We start from the raw sequence: 25,917 nt of genomic DNA on the forward strand, positions 1-25,917 counted from the left end.
AGAATTTGCAATTGACAACAGCATCACAATCAGGAGCCTGACACAGAAACAGGAAATGACTCTTCCAGATGATTGTTCTCTCATTGACCCTGAGTTCAAGTGTTCTACAAAATAAACCAACTAACTCATTTTTAAAAGTGCAAAGGCCAAAAGGAGCTCTGAGCACTTTCCAGATGCAGAGAAAACAGACCAGTCAGGATCAGGCATCTGAATCCAAGAGCTCAAGATCCAGAGTGAACAGGGTAAAAACCACCAGTCAGTGGTGGCTTTTACCCTCATGATTACTTCTGGTGAACACAGAATATCAAACACATGAGCTATTTATCTCAGAGTAATTCTGTGCATTCTTCAGTACCAAGTAAGGATACCAAGGAGGCAGTAGAAAGAATTGCTTAAATATCTGTCAATCCAAATGAAGTCAATAAAGCTCCCCAAGACTGCAAGCCCACAATGGTACATGCTATCCCCACAAATGTTACAGTCATCCTGTGTGTAGCTGTTATGGTTGTCTCAAGAAATTTGACAGCACAACCAAGACACAGCTTATCATAAAAAAGTACATGGCTCCCTGCACACATAGTACATGGCCTATAAGTAAATTAAATGAGGGAGAGGAAAATTCATTTCAATGTATAGTCTCAGCTCAGATACTGTGGCACTGAGCAATACACTCACTACAAAGCACTTGTAAACAGGCTTCCAATCTGCAATCTCCTCAAGACTTATTCAGGTAGTTATAACTTTGACTACTACATTATCTGCAAAGACAACAACCACCACAAAAAATTACCCTCAATTGCAGAATGTGCAAAATATCCCGGTACAACTTATTAGAAACCAAACTGCAACACAGATTTGGTGTGGCAAACATGATGTGGCTCTTTTCATTACACATTTAAAATAAACCTAATTCAGCATAATCTCATGCCTCAGATATCTCTTACTCCTTGGTGAGATCAGCAAAATAACTAAAGAAAACTAACAACAAAGAAAACTCAAAATATATGTTCTATATGCTAAACATTACCACTGTTGGCAAATGTTGGTTAGTTGTTCCCACTAGCAGCTGAGCAATGCCAGAACACAGACATGTTGCCAAATCCCTCATTTTCATGTGTTTCCAGGTTTTTCTCACTCATTTCAACAGATATAGGCAAAGCAAAACCAAAGCAGAAACAGAAATAAAAAGGCCTGCCAATACTCAAGATTCATGTCATGCATCTGATACATAAAAGGGGACATTCAAATAACTTTCTTCTGGGTAACTGTTATTTTCCCAACAGGATGAATTTTGCATGGGTTATTGGTTTCTTCTTCCAGCAACATTTTAGAATTCCTCTCATTGCTTCACTTCTGTGATCAGCAGCATTTATGATCTTTTCCTTGCTATCATTCAGCAAGTGAATGGATAACAAGCATCAAACTGACAACATCAAAAGCATTTTCAGGTGCTCTTCAGGCATTATTCTGATCTCCCTTGCCTACCAACATGGGGAATCCCTTGTTCCCTTTTCTCTTTTATTGTTCTCAGATGACAGGGCCTGACAGATTTTTTCCTTTTAAGCATTTCAGTAGTGTCTGGCACGAGGTGATCAAAAGCAACATGGGGTTAAAAGGACTCTGATGACAATTTGACTTGCTTGATTAGGTTAGTACTTCTTTTTGAATATGAAGATCACAAAGCTAGTGATTTTTGCAATTTGTTCCTTGATTACTTGGTTCTGTGGTCTGCCTTTCCTTTCCATTAAATTTCTTCTTCCTGGCACCCCTAGACTGCACTCCCTCCTAAACCCATGTTCATATTTTCCCTCTGAAGCTTTTTAACTAATGTACATTTCTCCATTTATTTGACTGTTCTTCAGTGACTCTCTGCTGATGCTCTAAACCATTCCCTTCCTCCCCCCCACAACTGCTGTTCCTTTGACAAAACAAGAAATAGAAATATGCAGGAAGCCAATGCTCATAAGCAACACCAAAGAAAGATGCTGAAAGATTGCAATTTTATATTGGCTGTTGCTACCACTGCAATATTATCTGAGCTGGACTTTACTTCAAATGACACCATAAGGCAGACTAGAGAAACTCCCTCTTGCTGGAGTGAAATGTATCACTAACATTAATTAAAAACCAGCTACCACCATAAAGAATACCTTCCAAAAGGCATCATTATGCTCAATAGAAGAGTCTATTGCAAATCACTGGGAATTTGGTTTATGTTATAAGATCCTAAGTCATCAACCTCTTATAATCAGTTTATCTATTTGTCAGGCTAAAATAAAACAACTCTCCCCAAAAAATCCTGAAATCTGCTGAGAAAATCACTGAGTTCAGTGCAATTACAGTGCCCATTTTACTTATTGAACTGATGTTGAAAACTGCCAACTAACAGACCAAAATTGGGAATTAATAGTCAGCAAATAGTTTTGAATTAATTAGAATCAACACTTAGTGATGTTTCAGAATTACAAATCCTTACACAAATGCTAAAAACCATGGTTTAATACTCTCTGTAACAAAAAGAGATGCAGCAATGTTATGTCCTGCAGGAACTACAGAAGCAGATACCTTTTCCTTTTTGAGCTTCCAGTATCAGATGTAGCAGAAGAAATCATGCTGTCCCCATCCTCAATGTCATCTCTCCTAGCAAGCTCCTTTTTCTTTGCCTGAAAAAAGAACAAAGACCTGAAGCCAAACTCATTGCTGGACACTTAGAGAACAGAATTAAAGAGCAGTATAGTTCTTTCTAACTGACAGAACAACTTTTGAGGAACCAACTTGAAAACAATGCCATTTCAGACTACAGCACTTATCTGGAACACTTAATGAAATTTGAAAGGTTTTAGCCTTATTCAATTAAAGGGAAACTCAAAAGCCCTACATCATCAATTTTCTCACAATTTAATTAGGTTGGGAGTCATAGTAAGGAATGAAGTGGCTGCAAGAAATCACAGAAGGCAGCAGGTGTGCTGAGGAAAAATCACTTCATGATGCTCTCCCTTCCCATACTTCCCTCTAAGCAAGAAAATACTTCTGCAAATAAAGGGCTACTTAAAAATTATTCTGGAAAAATATCCTTTAGGGAAATAAATTTACATGTCAAGTTCTATCCTTTTGCTTGTTCTCCTCCACATACCTGCATAACCTGCTGCATTTTCAGCACCCTTTTATAGATGGCAGAATTGGGGACATTGTAGCGCTTGGCATTTTCAAACATCAAATTCAGATCAGCCTCCAACTGATCTAAAGTTTCATACTCATGGTTCTTCAGCTTGGTTCTGCAAAAGAGAAATATTAGTCAGCTAATTTCACTACACAGTCCAAAACAGTCCTTTAATATCCTGATTTTCATGACAAAGCAATAGTGAAAGAGCTCTAACTACAGAAATGGGATTTACTTTTTGATTCTCTAGTAACATTTTCCACTTGTAACTAGACTAGGAAAATGTATCTTCTCAAAGAATGGCTTCAGCAATTTGGAAGTTGTGGAGCCTGAACTCCTGTTTTCATACTGGGGTGAGATGTTACAGGTGAGGCGGCAGCACAGGCTGCGGTGCCCCTGAGCCCTGACCTCAGGCCAGGCCAGCTCTGCACAGCCCCAAACGCCACCTCCCTTCCATCAATTCCACTCATCTTCTGTGAGAGCCAAAAGCAGCCAGCACCTCTCATGTTAAACCCTCCAATCTGTGCCTTCCTTTAAAAAAACACCTGGTTGTGGACTGGTGATACAGCAAAGTGCACTTCACCTGACAACACTTACAAGAGGAGTAACAACAACAACAAAGTCATTTTTCACATGCTAAACACATGAATCAACATGAGTTAATGCTCAACTTCATGTGTTTTCTTACACAATGCTGGAAGTTCTAGCCACCTTTTTCAAAACCTTCCAATACTTCATGACACACAGCAGAAAATACTAATCTGCAGCAACACAAGCCCCAAACTCTGTCACAGCTGCAACTTCCTCCTCCTCCTGCCTGCAATTCCAGCAGCCACACATCACCTTTGCACCCAGCCTGGCTTCTGCAGCACCTGGCTGAATGTGCCCCTGCCTGATGGAGCATCATCACTACCATGAAATAAATTTAATATAAAACCTTTCAGCCCCAAGCTTGCTCCTGCTTATCCACTACCCAACAACCAAGGTACTGCCATCTGATTTTAAGCAAACCATTTACATTCACAGCTGTGCTCATCAAAGGCCTGAAGCAAAAGTAAAAACCCCACTTAGACTGAATGGTTTGGAAAGTGATAACTTCCAACCAGGGACATAAGAAATGAAAAATGTACAGGCACAGAAGTGATCTGTTCTAGCCTGCAAAGAAATTCCTCTCCTACCATTCTCTGTGCTGCTGTTACCAAACAATAGGATGATTAATTAGGTAGGTTATTTACATAAGTATTTCAAACAGATTTAATTACACTCAAACTCAGCAGAACTCAAGCCTCATGACTTCTCTGGATTTAGAGGATGAAGTGCAGCTACTCACAATAAATGTTTAACAAGCCATCTCACCAATCTTGGGAAGATAGGATTTTATAAACATCAGTTTATTTCACAAAGTGAGGCTGAAACTAACCAAACTCATGGCTCTACAGAAAGCCACTGCCAACATAACACAAATCATATACTAGAAACTAAGAGAAATTTCTGTGAAAATTATTGACAGTACCTGAAAGCACGAGTAAAACTAGAAAGAATTTCCTTTTATACAAAATGACTTTTGCAAAATGAAGAAAAAAAAGTTTAAAAGTAAGGCTACAGTTTCATAAGACCACTAAGCCCAAAACAACACTGACATGACATTTAATTTGGTTGAAATCAGAATATTAATTAAAAGAACACTGTAAGCTGGCACTCAACTCCCTAAAATGCCTACTGCAAACTCATCAGTCCATCAAGGTGGAATATCTGCAAGGAGTGAAGGTGAGACATACTCTTTCCATATAACCAAAAGATCTATTTATTAGACAAACACTTAGCCTAAAACTTCCCTACTGAAAAATATTCAAACACCAGGATAAGATCAGTTATGCAACTTATTTTCTTTTATTCAGAAATGGAAGTGCTAGTCCTGCCTCTTGAGGAAAAACAACCCACTAACAAAGAATGAGTGGGAACAAGAGATGCATTTGACCAATGTCCTAGTGAAGATGACAGTCTTCTTCTAAAATATATTGGGAACCTTCTTTACTTGAACCTGTGATTTTATAAACATACAACATGCACTGAAAGTACTTCCTAAGGTAGGAAAACTGGTTACACAAACAGAAGATTTCAAAAATATACAATATTCACCAAATAATAAGTTCTATTAAGTGACAAAAGGAATGAAAGAAGTCCTAAATCTCAGATAAAGTGAAAATTTACAGTGTATTCAAAATATTACAGGCATAATTTTCTCTTCCCAATTGACTCATTTATGAATCAAGCAAACAAAAACACTGAAGTTCTCCATAAACCCTTCAAACTTTAGTCCAGGCACCAGTCTCTTATGCTTCAAAATTAGTTCCACTTTTTGATTTGCCATATTGCTAAAACTGCTTAAGTTATATGGCAAAATATCCTTGACCAGGTGATGACATTTACTATAAGCTCCACTCAAATAATTTATAACTAATCCAAAACCACCAAGAGCCACCACAAAATTCAGGAGAACCGCAACACATCACATAAATGCAAACATTTAAATTCTTGTGTCACAGAGCATTGTCCAAAAAGGATCACATTCATTAAGAAAAATTGATTTGAATTCCCCAAAAAGCAGCTATCACACAAGCCCAAGTGTGTTAGACACCTGATCCTCTCACATTTTTAAACCTCAGCTGCAGCCCCAGGAGCAGCAGACACCAGGGTGTGCTGTGAAGGTACCAATTGCAGTGCCTGTACTCCCACATGTGTTTCAGAGAGAGCTGCTGCCAGGGCATTCCCTGGCACACCTTCCTCCTCTGGGATAAAAAAGCCTGACCCACTTGCCTAGGGGATGATACTTCCCAACACTGTAAAATTTAATAAGGAACAGTGTTCTTGTAAGCCTGCCAGGATCCAGCACTTGGGAACTGAACTCATTCTCCTGCATCTTCCCCTGACTGCTCCTGTGGTTATTTGTAATTAACAGAATTTCTCTTCCCCAGCAATGCCAACTTTGCATTAGGCACTTTCACCACATGTCAATGCCATAGCTTTGACAGCATCATGCCTTTCTTTTTAAATAGGATTTTCTTGTTCTCCAGCTCTGAGCTTTGCTCTCTTTGAGGCAGAGAATTCTCATCAATGTGCTCAACACCTGCTGGGAGGGATGAAGGGACAGCCAGGGTCACCTCAGCTGTGTCACTGACTGGCCAGAGGTGAGCAGAACAAAGGGGAACACAGGAAATTTCAGCTGAACACAAATGGTTTTCACTGGGAGGGTGCTCAAACACTGGCACTGGCTGCCCTGGCAGGATGTGGAGTCTCCATGTGTGGAGACCTTCAAAACCTGACTGGGCACAGTCTGGACACGAGGCTCTGGGTGACCCTGCCACAGGGCTTGGGCAGGATGGTTTCCCCTCCAACTCAGCTGTTCTGTGATCTGGGAGCAGCAAGGCAGGAGGAAATCAGGAGACAACTAAAAGCCATCAGCATGATTACCTCCCACAGGCAGGAACAGCCCAGGATCAGCACTCAGCTCAAATGACTGAGAGGCTGGGATAGGTAACATCTCATTAAACCAAAACACACTCACTCCCTCTGGAAATCATGAATTATTTTAAAGACTTTTCCTGCTTTTAGCACACACAAACCTCCCTGAAACACATGACTAGCTGTAAAATTTCAACAGCCACACATTTCACAGCTGGCTCTGGCAGGACAGCTGAGGCAGCCAGATGCCAGAGCCCAACAGACATGAAACAGGAATGGCAGGCTTCACTCCACCTCCTTCAGCCTCTCACTGGGACACTGAACTTTCCTGTCCCCATCTGGGAACAGAGGACATGCTCTATTTATGGACATCTCAAAAAAAATCCCCAAACCATCACCACAAGAAAAGAAGGGAAAAAGCCCTACAGAAAACCAAACATCCCAAACCCCATAAACAATCTCCACCCCTAATGAGTGGCAGTTCTGAATACCAAAGACACATTAGCACTATCAGCAAAGCCACGAGGCTTCAGTTTTCCCTAAAGCCCATCAGTTAAGAGCACATATGCACGACTTAAAGGCTTCTGAGGTATAGTAAAAGTGAATATTACAAGGTAATTTAAAAGACAGCTGAATTTCTGAATTTGCAGGAAATTAGATTCTACAAACATTGTACTTTAATTTGTGAGCCTCAAACACTATTTCTAAAAAGCCTGGCTGTTCCCTTTTTTATTTTCTAAGCCCCCAGACAGTAAGTCAAGTTACTTTTTTCTACAGTTCTTCATACACTGGTATGGAATTTCTGTGCTGCTCACACAGCCAGATGCAACCTGCCTACACTGTAAGGAAAGCAGAAACGCAGCTGCCTCTCTATGGCAAGTTACTTGTTCTATAACTGATATCAAGGATAGTTTTAATGGAAAATCTCTCCCAAACAAATCTGTTTATATATAATTTGAGCCACTACTTTTAGGTAGATTCAGGCACACAATGTCAATGATTCTTCTTAATTTCACTGTTTGGTTCTTTTTTCATGAAGTACATTTTGTGCTTTGTTCAAGGCAAGACACTTTCTTTGCCACTATTACAGCTGTACTAACACATAAGAAAAAATGTTTTAAAGCCACTGATGGGAGAGATAACCAGGGTGGCAGCTTTTATTCCCCAGCACATGCAAAACACCCTCTGACAAGATAAAAAACCAAAAATCAGCTTTGTTAACTTCTGATTTAATGAAGACCCTGCTCATTCAACAATTCCATCAAGTCTGACAGAGTGCATTATGGTACAACTAAAATGTACAGACCTGTGCATCAGAGTGGGTTACAGAGGGATGAGCAGTGGGAGGGTGCAGGGCTCCCTCACTGGGGCTGAAGGATTGGCACCCCCAGGGTGTGGCTGGGGCAGGGCCTGGAGCCCCAGTGCCACTGGGCAGCACCATTAAAGCCTTGTAATGCTCCCAGGACCTGCTCACACCCATCACACTGGCTTATCCTGAGCCACCAAAGAAAGACACTGCTCACTTCACTCAGGTCTTTAATCTGACAGCTGCACTCTGGCAGCTCACAGACCTTCCATGGCTCACACATTTATAAATGCTGGCTTCAGTCCAGACCAGCCACATCATCATGAATATAATTATTCTCCACAGTTACACAGTGACCCAGACAGGAGGATTGTAATTGCAGCCATCTTCCTACAATTCACACTGAACACTTTTAACTTAAAGAATATGGCAGTAAGAGGTAATCAAGCCATCAGGTCAGGGAAAAAGAAAAATGGAGTTATGCAAAAACTTTCATCTCTGCTGCACATCTAGCCTTCAGAATTATTCATATGGCAATTTTCAGGCACATTACAAATGAAATTCAATGAAAAATAAACCAAATATCAGCCATATACCACAGCTGATCTAAAGACTGATGCAGACTGAGCAGAAACAAGCAGCAATCAGATGTATAGGAGAGATGGTGCAAACACTGCATTAGGTACCAACAACTTGGCCATAAGAGAAGATTCTGAGAATAAAAGAAACACTTGAATAGTTTCACACCAGATGTAGTTTGCATTCTGTTCTCTTACCTGATCTGCTGCAATGAAATGGGTGTTTTAATCTGCTGATAATAATCAGGATACTTTTTCTTGGAGGGCAAGTGGAAAAAGGGTTCAGAGATGAGCTGGCCCTGGTTATTACGGCAGCTTCTCACTGTGTCATAGAGCTGGTACAGGGGATTGGAGGTGTCCATGAAGGAGGTGATGCTCTCAGCCTCAGACTCTCCCTCTTCATAACGAGCAGCAGCTGCACAGAGAGGAAAGAAAACCAGGAAACTCAGCAGGACAGCTCAGAGTGGGTGTTTTGGTGGATAAAGGTGTAAAGCAGAAGGAAAGGAAAGCCCTCTCTGGCAGTCAGATTCACACCTCAGAAAATGACACAACACACATCTAATGAGCCTCAAGCTGACAAAAAAAACCCCTTTATTGCAATCCTTTACACAATATTAATCACAGCTCAATAAAAAATTGTGAAGCTTAACAGAAAAAAATGATACTAAAGCCTGATGATTCTCCTCTAACATATACAGCAAATGAAGAAGAAATAAATGTTTTACAGTGATTATACAATAAGCCTACAAAATTCATAGTAAGTGTTTAAAAATTTCATAGCAAACTTTTTTGGTTATCTTATTTCAGGATTAGGATGAATGAAAGAAAAGCTATGAAGAGCTAACACTTACTGCAGATAAAATTAGGAGAAACATTACATGAACAACAGAAACACATCAGGAAGGAGAAAACACTGGCACTGGAAACAGGATGGGAAGCAATAAATGGCCAATCCTTCTACACTTCTAAGTCACATGAACAGTGCACTTTGCACCTTGCAGACAGACATGACATAAAATCTACAAGGCTTTGCACATGCCAGAGTTAAATTATTCACCCCTTTTCCCCTCTGAGTCTGGCAGATGACACACTGAGTCACTCAGCTACACAGCTCTCCAACACCAGGTTTCCAGCTGGCATTTCCATTACTGCTCAGAGGAGGCTGCCACAGCTTCAAGCTCTCTATCCACCTTCAGTGAAGTCACACAGAAATGGTGACAAAGCCAGGGCACACTCAGAGTGTAACAACACTGCTGTCACTGCTGCTCTGCAGCCTGACACCAGATCTGCACCAGTGTGTGGGACCTGCCAGGGTCAGAGGCAAAGCTAAAACACAAGCAGGCATCAGCAGATGTGCAAACATGCACTGAGGATGTGCATTACTGACTTGGGGAGACACCCAAAATTATCCTAATGATGCCAATCAGCATCACTTAATGACCCAGCACCTACTACACCACAGCAGGAGCTGGACAGAGTAACTCAGGTAGAAACAATCACTGGAGCTACCACTGAAATCAGCTGAAGTTTCAAAAATAGATTATGGTTTAGTTTACTCAAACAGTCTGGTCTGTTTACTCAAATTGCTCAGTTCTGAGCACTCTACCAAAAGTAAGAAACAAACTGAAAAATCAGAATAACTTGTTTCTGTGAAAGAGAAAACACAAAGGGACCAGTCAAGTATTTGCTGTTCTCTGCTGTGTGTGAGCAGCAACAAAACAGTTCAATACCCTAAATAAGAAATGTACTTTCACTGTGTTGAAAGGAGGCATTCAGTAAAAAGAAATCTAAGTAAATTAGATATTAATTAGTTATTTTAAAATATACTAAAATAAAGCATTTATGTATTATAGTTTGACTGTATTTTATATTTACATAATACACAACTATGAGTAAATATATACACATTATGGTCATAGATATAACTATATTTACAATATATACAGCTGTAAATAAATATAAATAAATATACAGCCACACTTTCATTATAATGCACATGTTCTTTAAAAGTGATGTGTAAACATCATATATTCTTACCTATCTAGAAAATTGTTCTGATCTCCTAATATGAAACCTGCTCTATTAAGAGCCAAAGAAGAATGTATTACTCAGGCCAGAAGACAGAAAAATTATTATTTTTGCAATAATAATATTTTTGCTCTTATAGAGCAAACAATCTGATGCAAGACTGTACTTTCTTTAATGTGCAGCAGCACCAGGTCCCATATCCCCAGCAAGCACTGGCAGAGAGGGACAGGAGGTTGTTGCCCTTTTGTGCTGCTACCACAACTACAGTTTGCAGATAGCACAAAAACCCCACTGTCTCCTCTGTGGTCCCAGAGCACCCAAACAACAATGAAAGCTCCATGTCCAACTGAAGATGGTTGCCAGTAAAACCAAAAGCAGCATCCAGTCTTAAACCATCTCTAAATGAGACAGTAAAAACAAAACAGCCTTGTTTACAAAATTAAATACATGCCAGTAATACATAATGACCACCTAGGCCTGCCTCTGTAGACTGATAATGAGGAGCAAGGGAGCTGCTGAAGCTGCTCACAACTTTTACACTGGGGCTGGAAATGTTCTACAAGCTCCACCACACCAACACCATCTGCAGCTGTCAGGATAAACTCTGTTGGAAACTGATATTGTTCATTGCTTAGGCAACAGCTACAACCAAAGAAGCTCATAAAGATTCAGCTCTCTGCTTCAAGGAGAGAGTTCTATTAATGTTCAGTCATGCAGCCTTGTTCTCATTTATTTTAACAAGCATTAGAGGAATGAAAAGAAATGAGACAGCAGAGCAATTAATAAAAATATCACTTGGTTTAACGAAAAGCCCTTGTCACCCAGAGACTGGCAGCACAGGGCTGTCCAAGTAGTACACTGGAAGCACAGAAAATCCTAGCGGGGGACAGGTCTGCTAAAAAAAAAACATTGCCTCTTAGGTGAATGCAATAAAGATAAGGGAGCTTCAACAGCAGCAAGGCAAAAGCCTCACACACAGAGAGAGGTCTTACAAAAAATTACAATAATGTCCATAGCAAAGGTGGCACCAGAAAGTGGTTTAATCAGTGCAAGAATTTAAATCACTAAAACATAAAAAGCTACATGTTTTTATAGCATTACAACTTGAAAAAATAACAGTTAACAAACAAGCAAAACCCAGCTAATAAATATTCCCCATACCTCCCAGAAAACAGCTGCTCTGAAGCAGTAACTGAACTCTGAGCTAATCAGGAATCAAAATGCTTTTGCTTACAGCAAGAGCTAAAATTCAAAAAATTCTACATACCCATCCACTAGAAAACTGTGTGGAGTACAGCTCAATTACCAGGTAAGAAATAAATGCCCCAATAATACATATTGAACAGATGCATCTTTCAACATCATTGAAGAAATAATATAAACAAAAAATCAAACAAAGAAGCAATTCCAGCACTACCAATCTCTTTTGCTGCATGGAGCACCCAATGTCTTCTCCAGTATCTCCCCTTCTGTTCCATTTTAGAAGGAATAAAAACAGGCAACAGCTCCCTAAAGCTTGGGTAAATACACTTGGAAACATACAGAAAACTCAAAGTATGCCAGCAAGTTTGGCCTACCCTATTTCACTAGCTGTAAGACTCAAAGGAATCACACCCTGAGTACAAAATATTTTTGAAATAAATGTCTCTGAGTTTATCAGGAGCTCTACAGATTTGATCATGTGAACATTTTAATGAAAGGAATTAGAGAAACTGCATTTCAGCTCCTACCAGCCAAAGCTGCATCCTCATCGCTCTCTGATCCATATTGCAGTGCCATGGTTATTGCTGATAAACGATCCCCTTGGGCTGATCTTTTGTTGCTATGAAAGAGAAAAAGTAAAGGAATTTTTTAAAATGAAAAATAAAAAAAAAAGAGAAAATTATAATGAAAAAATAAGGAAAGGGTTATCACATTAACCATTAACAGTCACCTAAAAGTGTGTGAGCAAACAAGTCATGACTCCATAAGCAGGAACATAGCTGTGAGTAAAGAAGGCTGGAGCCTTTAACAGGAGAAATTCTTACCAAGCCATGAGTCTGTCTCTATTTTATGAGCTGGTCCATTCAACACAGTCAGAAAACTGAGCTTCAGCCTACTACCTTCTGTCCTGTTTTGTACACTTGAGTATTTGATTGATTGCAAGAGAAGGGGAATGATAAGAAGTCTCTCCCAATTAATAACTTTAGTTTTTGATCCTATTTTATTGGGATTTGTCTACAGGAAAGAATTCAACACACTAAAAGCTGTATATTCTATCTCCTCCCATTCCCTCATCCCCACATTTGGCACTTTCAGCCCACACAGTGCCTGCACATGAAGCAGCCTCCTATGCTTAGGTGGAGTAACCTGGCATCCACACTGGCTACAGTCTCATCTGGGCTTCTTCAGCACCCCTCTCTTTTGTCCCAAACCTGGAGCACAGCATTTCATACCACACTGCATTAGCTATGCCTGACATTCTCTGCCTTTTTACAATATCAGCTCTTTAGGCTACTCCAGAAATGGGCTCAGCCTTGTCCTGCAGGGGCCAAGTGAAGACTGGACAAAAGCAGATGGGCTGAGGGCATGCCTGGGCCCTGCACTCTCCCACACACCTTTCCTGCCTTTTGATACAAACACACAGGTATCATTTCCTTAGTGTGTGGGCCATCCCTCTAAAACATCCACTGAGCTCCTTTAGTCCCTGACCCTGGGTTCCATCTGCCCCTGCAGTCGTGCAGGGCAGCAGTGCTGGTGCTGGGCTGCTGCCTGATGAAGCCACTTCTGCTTCTGTCCTTGCTGTGCTTTGCCTCTTTTCACCAAAAAAGCTTCATTCACCTGGGTCATTTATATTGCAGTACCACTGATAGGGTGTGCAATCCTCACCTGGATCATGAGCACATCCACTTGTAGCCCCTCTTCCCAAAGGCCCCTGGAGCTGTAATTCACCTTCCCACTGCCAGTGCAGATCCACAAGGGCCACTCCAGCCTCAGCAGGCTGAGCCAGCCTGGCTGCTGTGCTGCTGTTCAGTGGCCCTTGGGGCCATGGGCATGAGGCACTTTCACAAAGAGATTCTGGGCCTGAGCAGCAGATCCAGGCCCAGCTGAGCAGCCCAGGTGGTTTTATCCCTTTATCCCTGTGCTGCAGTGTCAGCTGCTGTAGCCACCCCAAGGAGCACTGCCAGCATGGACTGCACACACTCCCCAGTCAGCAATAACCACACTATCAGTGTCTTATCAGCATTCATCTCATCCTAATCCAAAGCCCAGCAGCACAGCAGGTATGAGGAAGAAAATCAAACAAAATTCAGCATTTCCATACGGTGAGGACGCAGCTTTTCCTCCAAGGGCACAATTTACTTACCGATAATATTTGTTAGAAGAATTTCTCTCATCCCCAACACTGCCTTTACCCTGTGAGGAAGGACCTGTCAGCTTGGAAGCAGCCAAATTTGATGCAGTCCTTAAGGCAGGAGAGGCAAGCCAAGGAAAGGGGGGAGGAAAAAAAACAGGCCCACCTTAAACCCATGAAAAGATGCAGCAAGAAAAAAAGCTTTTTACAGAATCACTTTGATAGATCAGCCAAAAAGTTCAGAGACAGATGTTTGGAAGCTAAAAGATAAGTGAGATCCTTTCAGTGCTCCAGCATTTATGTGGATGTTGTTTATAAAGTCAGAGGAAAGTAACGTTCAGCTCAAGCATTGATAGCTGTACACACAGCTCAGCCTAAACAGCAGTGAAAGCAGCCAACAAAATGTTCCTTAGCATCCAGATAAAGCCAATCATACAGGTCCAGTCATGTTTATCAACAGCTAAAGTCACTGTCAGGTTGGCTGACAGTGCATATTATCAAACAATTCCATTTTGTCACTTTAAGGGAGGACAGTTAAATGCACCCACAAAGAGCAGTTTAGGATGGCAAAGGAGACAATGAGCTCTGCAACAAAAACCATGATTTTTGACACAGAAGCAACATATAAAGCTCATGTTAGTAGCATTATGATGATTTGAGTTTGAGCCATCAATGACAAAGAACAACAGATGCAAATTCAGAAGAAAAATATAGAAAATGCACTTGAAGTAAACTTATGAGGGAGTTTTACCCAAATCAGCAATAGGTAAAGAACTCCCCTTTAACACAATTCAACACTTAGGAATTTAAATAAGAATAATGATTCTGTGAAGCAGATTCTTGAGAAAGAAAGAAAGAAACAAAAAAAAGAATGGTTCAACAGAAAAAGCAACCAGTGAAATACACAATAGCAGTGAAAGGTTTGGTTTTCATGACACTTTTCTTATCCACATTTTTTCTGCATCCAGCCCAGTATTATTGTAGCCTGCTTCATGCATTATTTTTTCCCCCAAGTCAGAGAAACAAAGAAGGGAGCTGTCAATGATTCTGATAGATTACTTCAGGATTTGAAGGTCTGTTGAGAACACAATGCACAAGAGGAACATCTAGAATAAGGCAGCTGAGAAGTGGAAATGGGTTGGCAGTGCAAGAGAGGAATTCAGCTAACAAATATCAGTGTGATTTATCTGTCATCCCTTCTTACACAATCAGATTTTAAAGAAAAACCATTGAGTCTCAGAAAAAAATATGACACACACCCTGACATGCTGAGCTTCATCAATGGCCAACAGTGACAAAAATGAAATGCAATCACAATTCAAACAGAAAACCTCTATGCTTCTGGGTAGTTCTAGTTACTGCAAAGCAAACATATATGGATGTTCAGTGTCTGTAGAATCCAAATCTTCTGCCACTACACATATTTTTATGAAGGAGAATCATTCACCTATGTGTCAGGAATTACTCCTTAAAGAGTATTTCTGCTTTTTATTTTTATATGCTCCAGCAGTGATTCACCCAACCATGGGAAGGATGCTGATGCTAAACAAACCAACAAAAAAAAAAAACCACTTCTCAAAACACCAAGCAGTAAAAATCAACCAGGCAACTTCCACTTCTTTCACACAATAATTCTAGGCAAAGCTTCTAATACTGACACCATATACACAGAAAAAATGAAACTACCTTTAAGTTAAGTAAGGCAGTGACAGTGTTTCCAGCTGTACCATACACACCTTGGCAGGAAATGCCAACAGTGGTTTCCCAGCACCAAATACCAGTAAACAGCTCAAACAGATAAAGAAATTCCACCTTGTAAGTTTTCAAACTCCTTGAATGGCTTGCAGGACATTGCTTATTATTTTTGAGATAACTGACACAACTCACATTGACAAATAATATCTAAACCTACTCTTGAGTGTTACTTGTAAGTAAAATGTTTATATGAGAAGAAATTTAATTGCATTTCAGTTAAGAAACATTTATAATGACTGCATCACTTCTCTGTACACTATGGATTTTCACAGGAAGAAAATGCTGTTTCCTAAGTAAAATCACCCCATGAAACAAATAGAGCTATTAATTCTCATCAAGTGTTTTATACCTGCATATTCAGGGCCAAATCTCTGCTTCACTGATTAATAAATCTGGATCTTCAGGTTCCTGTGCCTCTCTTCATAGCTAAAACTGCTTTTCAAACATGAATGGATTTCCCTCTAAGTATCTTTTGCCCAAGGTTCTGTTCCTATGTTTCTGCCCCTAACTGTGAGCTCTTTGGTTTCAGTTCCTAACAAGGTTCAAGAATATCCAGCACTTTTCAATAAAAGAAAGCATCTTGTTCCTCACTATTCATTTTCTGTTATTAACTTATAAACATGTGGTGGAAATTTGCCATAACCTATTAAACATCCACTGACAGTATTTTTCATAACCAAGTACATCACAAAAATATTTCACTGTAGAAGTATTTCAAAGAAAAAAGCTTTCTTTCAAAAACTATTTTAACCAATGTACAACTTATAAAACAACACTGATTAAGTGTTCAAGCCATTATTTCCCACTACACTCTCCACAGCACAATTAAAGGAATGTCAATAGAGGTTTTCATATGAGATTATAGAATTTGCAGTACCTCATTCGGAGACTTGACTTGGCCAACTCACTGTGCTCAATCTCAGCCTTTTTCATATTAAATATCTTTTTAATTGCATTTGCATCCTGTCAATGAAAAAAGGATTTTTTGTTTAATGTTGAAAGTGAATAATATTGTAATCAGATATATCCAGCAATCGAAAACAAAAATTAAGGTGTTTTTACATTTAGATATAAAACAATTTTGCATGAGAAATGAAGCATGGAACAAAGTGTGCCTGAAATACTCCCACACAGTATTTTTACAGTGGCCTGAAAAAACTGAATAGAAGACCTGAGCAGCTTCAGGCTAGGCTCATTTTTTTGTCACGGTTGCACAATTCTACAAAAAGCAATGTAAAAAAGAAAAACGCACTAAAAGCTATTTAAAAAAAAATAAAATCAGGGTCTTGAGAGCTTTATGCTCAAGACTTATTTAAGGATCAACCAGCATAGAAAGTAGTCAAGAAAATCTGAACTCAAATCACACTATGAACAAGTGAAACTAACCTTGAATACTTGGGATCCAGGCTCATTGTAGGTTTTGGCATTCTTTGCCAGAAGATCTATGTCCTTGGCCATGGCATGAATGCTTTTATAAGTTCCATTCTATACAACAAGAAGCAGAACTGGTTAAAGTGGCAACTTTCAGACAGCATGAGAACTAAGCCAATAGTGAAAAGCAAAGGAATTCATATTCAGTTAAGGGAATGTTCATAGAAAAACAACTTATTTGTAAAGACAACAGATAAGTACCTGGAAAAAGTAAACAAAGACAGTAGCATAGATATATGCTAAGTCTTTATAAAGCTCATGAATGCTAAGATTGAAAAAACACTTAAAAGATAACAGTACCCTTATTTTGAAGAGCTCTGACAAAATGCTGTTTTAACTTTATTCTCTAGTTCAATCAGTCTATGTCCTATCCCTACTATGCAAAATGCTAGAATTACAGAACAGTATTTCAAATTATTGGAGAAGTGAGATGAAAAATGCATCAGTACAAAACATCTATTTATAGCACCAGAACAGAAGTAGGTGATGATAATGCACAACCAAGCCTCAGCACTCAATGTTTTACATGAGCAGCACTTGTCAAGGAACTGCTTTAAGCCATTAAACATCAAGGAACCCGAGATATTCTGGCTCAAAGCCAGCACTCCACAGCTCACAATGCCTGATCTTCCACCCAGCACCTTCTGCAGCACTAACCCAGCACAGAACTTTGAATCACCACAGTGTGCAGGTTTCCTAATAGCAGAGGGAAAGCTCACTGCCTTTCCTGCCACCATAAATCCTGACTTCTAACAATTCTGTTAATAAAGGCTGTACCCTGACACATTAATATGTTCATACCTGTATCCTCTGGGCAATGGTTTTAAGATCTATGGGTTCCTTTATTATTGCATAATAATCTGGATATTGCTGGAAAACAGAAAGAATTTATGTATTACTATAAACAGTCACAAAGGTTTTATTCTAACAGCTCACAGAACAAGCCATTAGATGAATTGAAGGTAAGAACAGTGTAAGCCTCAAATGAGGCAGATACAAGGAATCAATAAAGTGACATAAAAGACCAGGTCTGATTGAAAATCCATGGTGATGGTTTTCAGAATATTTATTCTGCTGGTTAAAACTTTCACCTCAAAACCAGAACATCACTGTTCTGAAACAGAGCAGTACAAACAGGTACAGGAGTTTGCCACTGATGAGGCAGAAACAGAGAGCTGCACCCTGAGTGTGGCCATCAGAGCGTGTAACATCAGCTACAGAAATGTCCAGGCTTCCAGCTTAGCACACAACCCACATTACTGAAATACTCACCACTTTAGAAGGAAGTTTCTGAAACAGTTCACTTATGAGTCGTCCTGAGGGGTTTGTGGCAACAGCTATAGCATCAAGAAGCTGCTCCAGAATTTCCTTCAGGTAACCTGGAGATGACTAATGTAAGAAACAAAAATTACAGAAAGTAAGTTTTACTAGCAGCCAGAGTGGAGGGCTTCAAGTTGTGCTGAATGTTTCAAAGGCAGAAAAAATCAGCTACAAAATACAGATGCAACTTTTGAAGACAATATTGTTTGTGCAGGAAAAGGTACACTAAAAAACTCTAATTTCAGCTTTACACTGCAGACTGTCAGACACACATCACAGTTACAGAAAATGTGCATCCCAACATCACAAACACCAGGCTAGCCCAAATTTCCTCTCATAACACTCCAGGAACAGCTGCACTGACTGAATGGGGCACCTGCTGATAACTGATGTCATTAGACACGAATGATGCTTGCAATCAACCTCAATGCTGGCATGAACTCAAGCACACTTCATATTATTCCAACTAAACCAGAACCATGCTTTACCCATATCAGAAACCCTCACAGCTTTTTTTGCTAGGCAAAAGTGAAACACACACACAATGTTGTGAAGTGATGAACTGATAAACTTGCACAAGAAATACCCTTTGGGGCATAATTTAACAATGAAAATGTTACTCAATGAATTTCACCCTCTCAGAGTCGGCTGACATCCACAGTTACAGCCTCCCTTCTACAGCTGTCATGCCCACACTTACTAATTCAGAATTTGCTTGATTGTCATGTCCTTCCTCATCATCATCATCATCCTCAGCATCACCTTTCTGAACAAATTCATTTTTTGTGCGCAAATACAGCTCCCACAGTTTGCAGGCAGCTTTATATTCAGGAGAATCTGGCTGTAAAAACAAATCAAATATTACAGTCAAAATTCAGGGCACTCTCATCTGGAGAAAATTTGTAAGTTACCAGCTGAAAGTTATTAAATATGAGCAATAGAAAACTTGGGAAATTCCTGCTTCATTTGTTCTTTGACAGAGGAGTTAAGAATCACAATAAGCACTAGAAAATATAACCTGTATCACTCAAAAGCATCCAAGCCTTTCAGAAAACTTTGCAATAAAACTTGCTGGGTTGAGGCCTGGACAAACCAACTAGATGAATCTGAGAAATCATTGGCTTTTGTTGAAGTACACCACCAGCATTTAAAACAGATTAAATTTCAGTATGCCAGAAATCTGATTTATGCCAATACTGCTGTCATTGTGTGGCACTTGAAAATGAACTTCTATAGAAGAATGCCAATAAATATCTTTGAAAGCACTGCAATGGTTTACACTCAGCATTAACTGGGCAATTCTAAAGAACCTGACAACATGCTACCACCTGGGTACACCTCTGGATACATCTTTTAGAAGAGGTAGAAGCATTAGTTAGAAAATTAACTTTTAAAAATACAGAGCTGATAGTGGCAAACAAGCACGTGCCTATTACCCACTACACAGAACAAAGAGAGCTTTTCCACCCATGTATTTTTCCTTCCCTTTCCTCTGTCATTTAGGCTCTATTTCAGGTATTCCTGCTGATAATATCACCTTATTACTGCTGATTGCATTCTTCTTACTTCACTCTCTCAACCTCTGACAGCTTGTAATACAAATGAGAAACCAACATGAGAACTGTTCTTAATCTTGCCTTATTAGGCTTAAATATTCCCAGCATATTAGACCAGATGTTGCTTATGAAGAGCAGATTTTTTAAGGGTATCCTGCTCCACAAATCTGCTTCCTTCTGTATTAATGCAAGATGCTCAGGAGTGAGAGACTTGACCAGAAATACAAAAAAACCCCAAAGGCTGCAGCTCTGCTGGAGCGCTGCCAATAAAACATCTGCTGCAACAAAGACCTTGACAATCAATCACTGTCCCTGGTTTGTCCATGCCATGGAGCTGCCTGGGGAAGGTAAAAGGTGAAAAGAAGAAGAGGTTAAGTTTGTGTGCCACAGCTCCATAAATCTCTGGAAATGCCAACATTCCTTCATCCTGCAATAATGGATACCTATTTTTAATCTAATGCAAGATCTCTATGACACAGTTAAATTTTGAGCCCATAATTCTATAGGCAAAGGCAGGACACATTCTGTAAAACCCCAGTCATTCTCTTCTGCCACCAACCCATTAATGTTGGGGTTTTCACACTGAGTGCCTTGCAAAGCTCCAGGAGTACAAAATGGATTTGGAAATATTTGTTCTTTTCCTCCTGGAAGCAGAATGTAGAAATGCATTAAGCCACAAATCTGTTTCGAGAAGCTACTACACACACTCAAGTGAAACAAACACTGCCTTTCTGGATGTCACCTGGCCACCCCAGCTGGGTTATTCAGAAGGAACTCATTTGGGTCATCTCCCAAGCCAAAGATATGTGAAAGGCAATATTAGCAGGTTTAGATTTGCTGTATCATCTCATTCACCACATTCAACTTCACTGGTTTATGGATTTAACATGGCCTTTCATTAAACAAAATTAATCCAATTTTTTCCCCACTTCCTTATGAAAACTACAATAAAACCCATTAGTATCCATAATAAAACACACACCTAGTTTGGGGGAATTGCCATGGGGGTTGTCTTGATGACATTACATTCACATCTATCATCACTGACCATGACAGTCATTGTGCCTTTTTTTTATTTTATTAAGTGGCAAATGGAAGAGAAAGATTCAACACTCCTATCATAAGTTTGCTGCGAGCACAAACTTTTCCTTCTGGGAGGAAAAAAAAAAAGAAATCTTTCTCCATTTCAAAGGTGGAGAGGGTGTTGTAAACACAGAGGATGTTGTAAAATGAGGAGGCTTCGACAGAGGAATATTTTTCTCAGTTTCTATTTCGATTTTTGCTTTTGACCTCTTTCGGAAAACGAAGATGATCCCCACATTACTTTATGATTTTCCACAGAAAAATTGTTATAGCAGGGCATTTTAGAAAGATACAGTCAACATTATGGAAATTTATGCAAATAACTGCAATACGTGCTGTTTTCAATAATACCTCAGCCTAAACTGAAAAGGTTTTGGCCAAACCAAGGCAGAATTTGAACATCTCTACTCCTCTTACAATGGATTTGAGCCTTTAGTTTGCTCACCTTATAGTAAGCCTTTGCATTGTTAAAGAGAAGCTGGAAATCAGCAGTCAGCACATTCACATCATCATATTCCTCCATCTTCAGCTTTTGTTGGATTTTCATTAAATCAATTGGCTGAGAAACCACTTCATAATAATCTGGCTGATTTCTGTTGCAATGACAAAAACAGGCATCATGTTCCAAGCAGTAAAACCCAAACCACAGCACTAAAGCTTGTGCACGTTTATGACTAAATAAACCAAAGAAAGCTCCAATACATTTCTGTTACAGCTAAAAGATGTGTGCAGTGCTCTATCAGTCAGCTCACTTCATGTACTGTTACTGTCCTCAATTTTCTGAGTTTAAGAGAAAATTCAGCCTTTTACTTAGCTACTGCATTTTCAAGGGTCACTTCTATTGACCCTCCCAAGCTGTGTCCTTAGTATTACATCCCACCACTTATATAGAATATCTTATAATCCAAGGCATGGATGTTTTAAGCAGGTAATACAAATTAATTCAGTGTATCCTTTTTTTTTCCTGAAAAAGAGCACCAATGTAAGCACATCCCACTGAATAATTAAATCAAACACTGATGTGAAATGATGGCAAATTTAGCTTAGATTTTTCACAAATTATTGCTGAAGTATTTATCAATTTCCACTTGTCCCTGATTAAATCTCAGGTTCAAGGCTTAACCAGACCTGTGGCCTCACCTTCTCTTGGGTGCCCTGATGAAGAGCTCACAGAGGAGCCTGCCCTGCTCATCTTTGTAGTCTCTGATGGTGTTGTAGAGCTCATGGCAGACAGCAATCTGAAAGGCAAGAACAATGAAATAAGGAAAAGGGAGAGAATTTTCAGGAGATAACAAAGAAAAGCCTGCTTACAAAGGGAAGGACAAGCTGCCAACCCACAGCATGCTCTAAAGTGAGAAGCAATTGGAGCACCTCACACTTTAGCAGGATACCTGACAAGTGTGCCAGGTACTGCAGGATCTCCATTTATTTTTTGAACACAAGGAGCTTTATTTCAATACTAATTCTAAGTAAAATACCCAACATGTAAATTAATTCACTGCAATTCTCTCCAGGTTACAGGCATCTACAATAACAACAGGGGTTCTTTTGCAGTTAATTAACATTAGACTGCTCATGCACAGGCATAGCAGAGGCATTGTACACTTCAGCAATCACTGCCTGTGCTATTCCCCACTCATCCCTCTGCATTTGCTATGCAGACAAAGCTCTCTACTTCTGCACATTATGATTTCAGCTCATTCTCCAATATCCTTCCATCTGCTAAAATTGTCAGCAAAAAGAGAAAAGCAGCAAAATCAAAACAGCAAAGAAAAACATGAAAGTGGTGAGCCAGGACCAAGGCAAAGCCAAAGATGAATGAGGTGCTAAACAGAGCTCAGCCAAAGCAGGAACAGTTTCAGGACCAGTGTACACGTGCAACATATGGTCATTAATTTTACAGTCCAGCATAATCCACACAGGGATACAGCATCCCCAAGAAAAAAGGTGCCATCAGTAAGAAGGTACTAACAGGATCTACAGTTGGGAGGTTGGAAAGTCTCCTCCTCTTCCTGCTGGGGCCTGGAACATTGGTGGAGTGATGGGCGTCGTCGAAGTCGCCGCCGCTGACGCTGCTGGAAGGAGAGGTAGCTCTTCGCCTCTTGGAACCCATGGAATCCAACTTCTTCTATAATGAACAGAAACCTTCTTAAAGCCCTGGCATTGCATCCACACCCTCTGCTCAGAGCTACCCACAGAGCTAGCAAAGCTTCACATGATACATTTGCCAAATGCTATTTCTGTAAACTCCAACTTGGTGGAAATTCCCAATGGTAAAGGGAAATCAAAATGCTCCTGCAGTTTTATAATCATCAATGACAGCAAGGTCAGAAACCCCCAAGCTCACACTGAACTGGCAACTCTTCACAGAATATATTCTTAAACTCCACAGTTTCATACCCCATCACATGCACAACAACTAAGCAAAAATCACTGTTCTCAACAAAAAAGCTGTACAGAGACACATGCTCAGTTCTGGTGCAAAAGCTCTTCATTCCATGTCAAACTAAAAAACCACAAAAAACAAACCAACAAAGAAAAAAAGCAACCAACCAAAACAAATTACAAATGAAAAGGGCGACAGAATACCTTGTGTTACATTCAAGTGAAAAGAAGATCTGGATCACCATGGGACCTCCCACTCCCACTTTCTGTGTGGGATGAATGGCTCAACCATGGAAAAGCAGGGAAAGCCCCCTCCTCTTTTGGCCAGTTTTGCATTTACCAACACAAGCAGTGACAAATGAATAACCACCATCCAACAACTATGGTAACTTATGGAACAAGTTGTTGGCTCTTTCCCAACTTCCAGTGACAGCATCAGAAAAGTATCTTTATTTGGGGCCATCTCAAAGGCTCAGGACAGAACAGATGCATCCATCCCTATCCCCATTTTCCAACCAAACCCAGGGACTTCTTTTAGGAGGCACTCAGATGATTGACAAGGTATGGCAGCACAATATAACTGAATTAAAGCATTTTTGTTAGAGACAGAGATAACTGCAGGCACACACGTGAGATGAATAAGGGAGGAATAATTAACAGTTAGGAAAAAGAAAAGCAAAAAGCCAAGGCAGAGGGATGGAGACACAATCAATAATTTACCAGATTTACCAGAGTAGAACCAGCACCTCGAAAAGCCAATCTCCTCATAGTGTCTGACGGGCAAGCACAGATACTGCGAGAAGGAGACACTCTAAGAGTGCCAAACCAGTAATGGTGTTAGTACAGCCACAACTGGAAGACAAGAAAAAGGAGAGAGAGAGGAAAGAAAATTCAGAGTAGGTAGATAAAGAATAAAATCAAAGAATAAAGTGGATAATTACAGTGACAGGGAAAAAAAGCAAGAAACAGAAGGCAACTTTTTTTAGCCCAGCAGAAACTCTACAAAGTAATTTTGTACACAGAATGCTAGACACTTCTGTCATTGTCACAGTAAAAATACATTTCTCTAATGTTCCTGAATATGCATTACAGATTTCACAGCCACTTGCTAGAGAATGATTCATCAAGCAGAGCAGAAAGTAAACAGAAGTGATACCTGACCTGAGAGTACAAACCAGAAAGCTGTAAGTTACAGAATGCAAAGCAGAAAAGTGCTTATAACAACATAATCTTAAGGTCAACAAACACTTAATAAACTCTAAGAAGATGCACCTCCAACACTCTTCAGAACAGATCTTTATATTCAGAAGTAAGCACTAAATATGCAGCCATACACTAAAAAAACGGTTTCAATTTCTATGCAGTCTCCAAGCCTGATTATTTTCACAGAAATTCCATGTGAAATATACAGAACCATTTTATGGCAAAATGTTTGCTTCTCTGTAGTTCTTCCAACTCCTGCCTTCAATCAAACCCCAGAGAGGTTCTCTTCCTGTTCAGCACTCTGGACATTTTCATAACATGACATGCAGAGAAGCCCTGTGGTTTATCAGCAGGCAATTCATTTTGGGAACTGACAACAGCCTCAAGCCTTGGCACTGCTTTCAACTTCCATCTGAGGGCTACAGTCTGGAGAGGCTGCACCAGGCACATGCTGGGAAACACAAGCCCTGGGTCGTGGAAGAAGGGCAGAAGGGACCACCAGAATCAATAATTCTGCTTCAACCGGGAACCCAAGAGCACACTCAGTCCAGTCCCATCCTGAAATAAAGATCTGGGAACCTCCCTGCCAGCACCTGCCTGCAGGCTGCACATCAGCTGCTGATGTCCACTGTTCCAGGCACATTGATGTGGCTCTCAGCCATACTCTGACGCTGCTGTGATCAAAATACCCTCACCACTCACACACAGCCTCCAAAACACGTTTTTCTCCTCTAATAACCATGCAAAACACTGATCTGTCTAGACAACATCACAAACACTCAGTGAGAGACCTGCTGATGTAACACTCACTGAAGGTGAGGCTCCAAAACACAAACTTCTCCCTAAACTGCCACACTCCCAAGCACAGAGAGCTCAGCTGTGCACAGAAACACAGTTTTACTGCAGAACCTCTCTCCCTGGGCTGCTTCTGCAATTGCACTGCTGGCTCACAACAGTCACACCAACAATCTCCACTGCTATCAATGAGCACCTCCAATGCAACAGGAGCTTGAGCATCTCCTCGGTAATTCCCGCACCAGCCAGAAAAATGTCACAAAACCACAGCAAGGAATTACTAATTCACAGGTACACTGATATACACAACGGAGAAAGGAAGGCTGTCTCTCTCAAAAGCTGTACAGAAGGACCACAAGTGTCACTCCAATCTCCCCACACCAACAGGTTTTACACACGTCGGACATCACATACTTAAAATAAAACATCCTAGCACTCTAGAGGTTCATTTTCTGCCTCCTGGCAAAGAGCTAAAAACCAATAGATACCACGGGTAGTATGTATTGCCATCAGGATCTCCC

At 40.2% G+C, this 25,917-nt stretch overlaps 1 protein-coding gene across 16 annotated transcripts in view; it reads right to left on the bottom strand.

Annotated features, from left to right (window-relative positions):
- PBRM1 (polybromo 1) overlaps window positions 1-25,917 on the bottom strand; it is a 56,951-nt gene that overhangs the window by 30,263 nt on the left and 771 nt on the right. For 4 of the 16 annotated variants that reach the window (XM_064724345.1, XM_064724357.1, XM_064724354.1 and 1 more), the window contains exons 2-15: window positions 24,119-24,250; window positions 22,986-23,141; window positions 22,154-22,251; window positions 21,459-21,606; window positions 19,075-19,215; window positions 18,327-18,443; window positions 17,856-17,924; window positions 17,010-17,108; window positions 16,501-16,586; window positions 13,881-13,979; window positions 12,265-12,356; window positions 8,705-8,921; window positions 3,134-3,275; window positions 2,566-2,663 (exon numbers count right to left, since the gene is read on the bottom strand). In XM_064724345.1, coding sequence (XP_064580415.1) covers window positions 2,566-2,663; window positions 3,134-3,275; window positions 8,705-8,921; window positions 12,265-12,356; window positions 13,881-13,979; window positions 16,501-16,586; window positions 17,010-17,108; window positions 17,856-17,924; window positions 18,327-18,443; window positions 19,075-19,215; window positions 21,459-21,606; window positions 22,154-22,251; window positions 22,986-23,141; window positions 24,119-24,166 — 1,610 coding nt within the window. In that variant the 5' untranslated portion in view covers window positions 24,167-24,250. The remainder of the gene's footprint in view (window positions 1-2,565; window positions 2,664-3,133; window positions 3,276-8,704; window positions 8,922-12,264; window positions 12,357-13,880; window positions 13,980-16,500; window positions 16,587-17,009; window positions 17,109-17,855; window positions 17,925-18,326; window positions 18,444-19,074; window positions 19,216-21,458; window positions 21,607-22,153; window positions 22,252-22,985; window positions 23,142-24,118; window positions 24,251-25,917) is intronic. The other 12 variants (XM_064724347.1, XM_064724358.1, XM_064724355.1 and 9 more) reach the window with 7 other exon arrangements.

This window comes from Zonotrichia leucophrys, chromosome 12 (assembly GCF_028769735.1).
Source record: "Zonotrichia leucophrys gambelii isolate GWCS_2022_RI chromosome 12, RI_Zleu_2.0, whole genome shotgun sequence".
NCBI lineage: Eukaryota > Metazoa > Chordata > Aves > Passeriformes > Passerellidae > Zonotrichia > Zonotrichia leucophrys.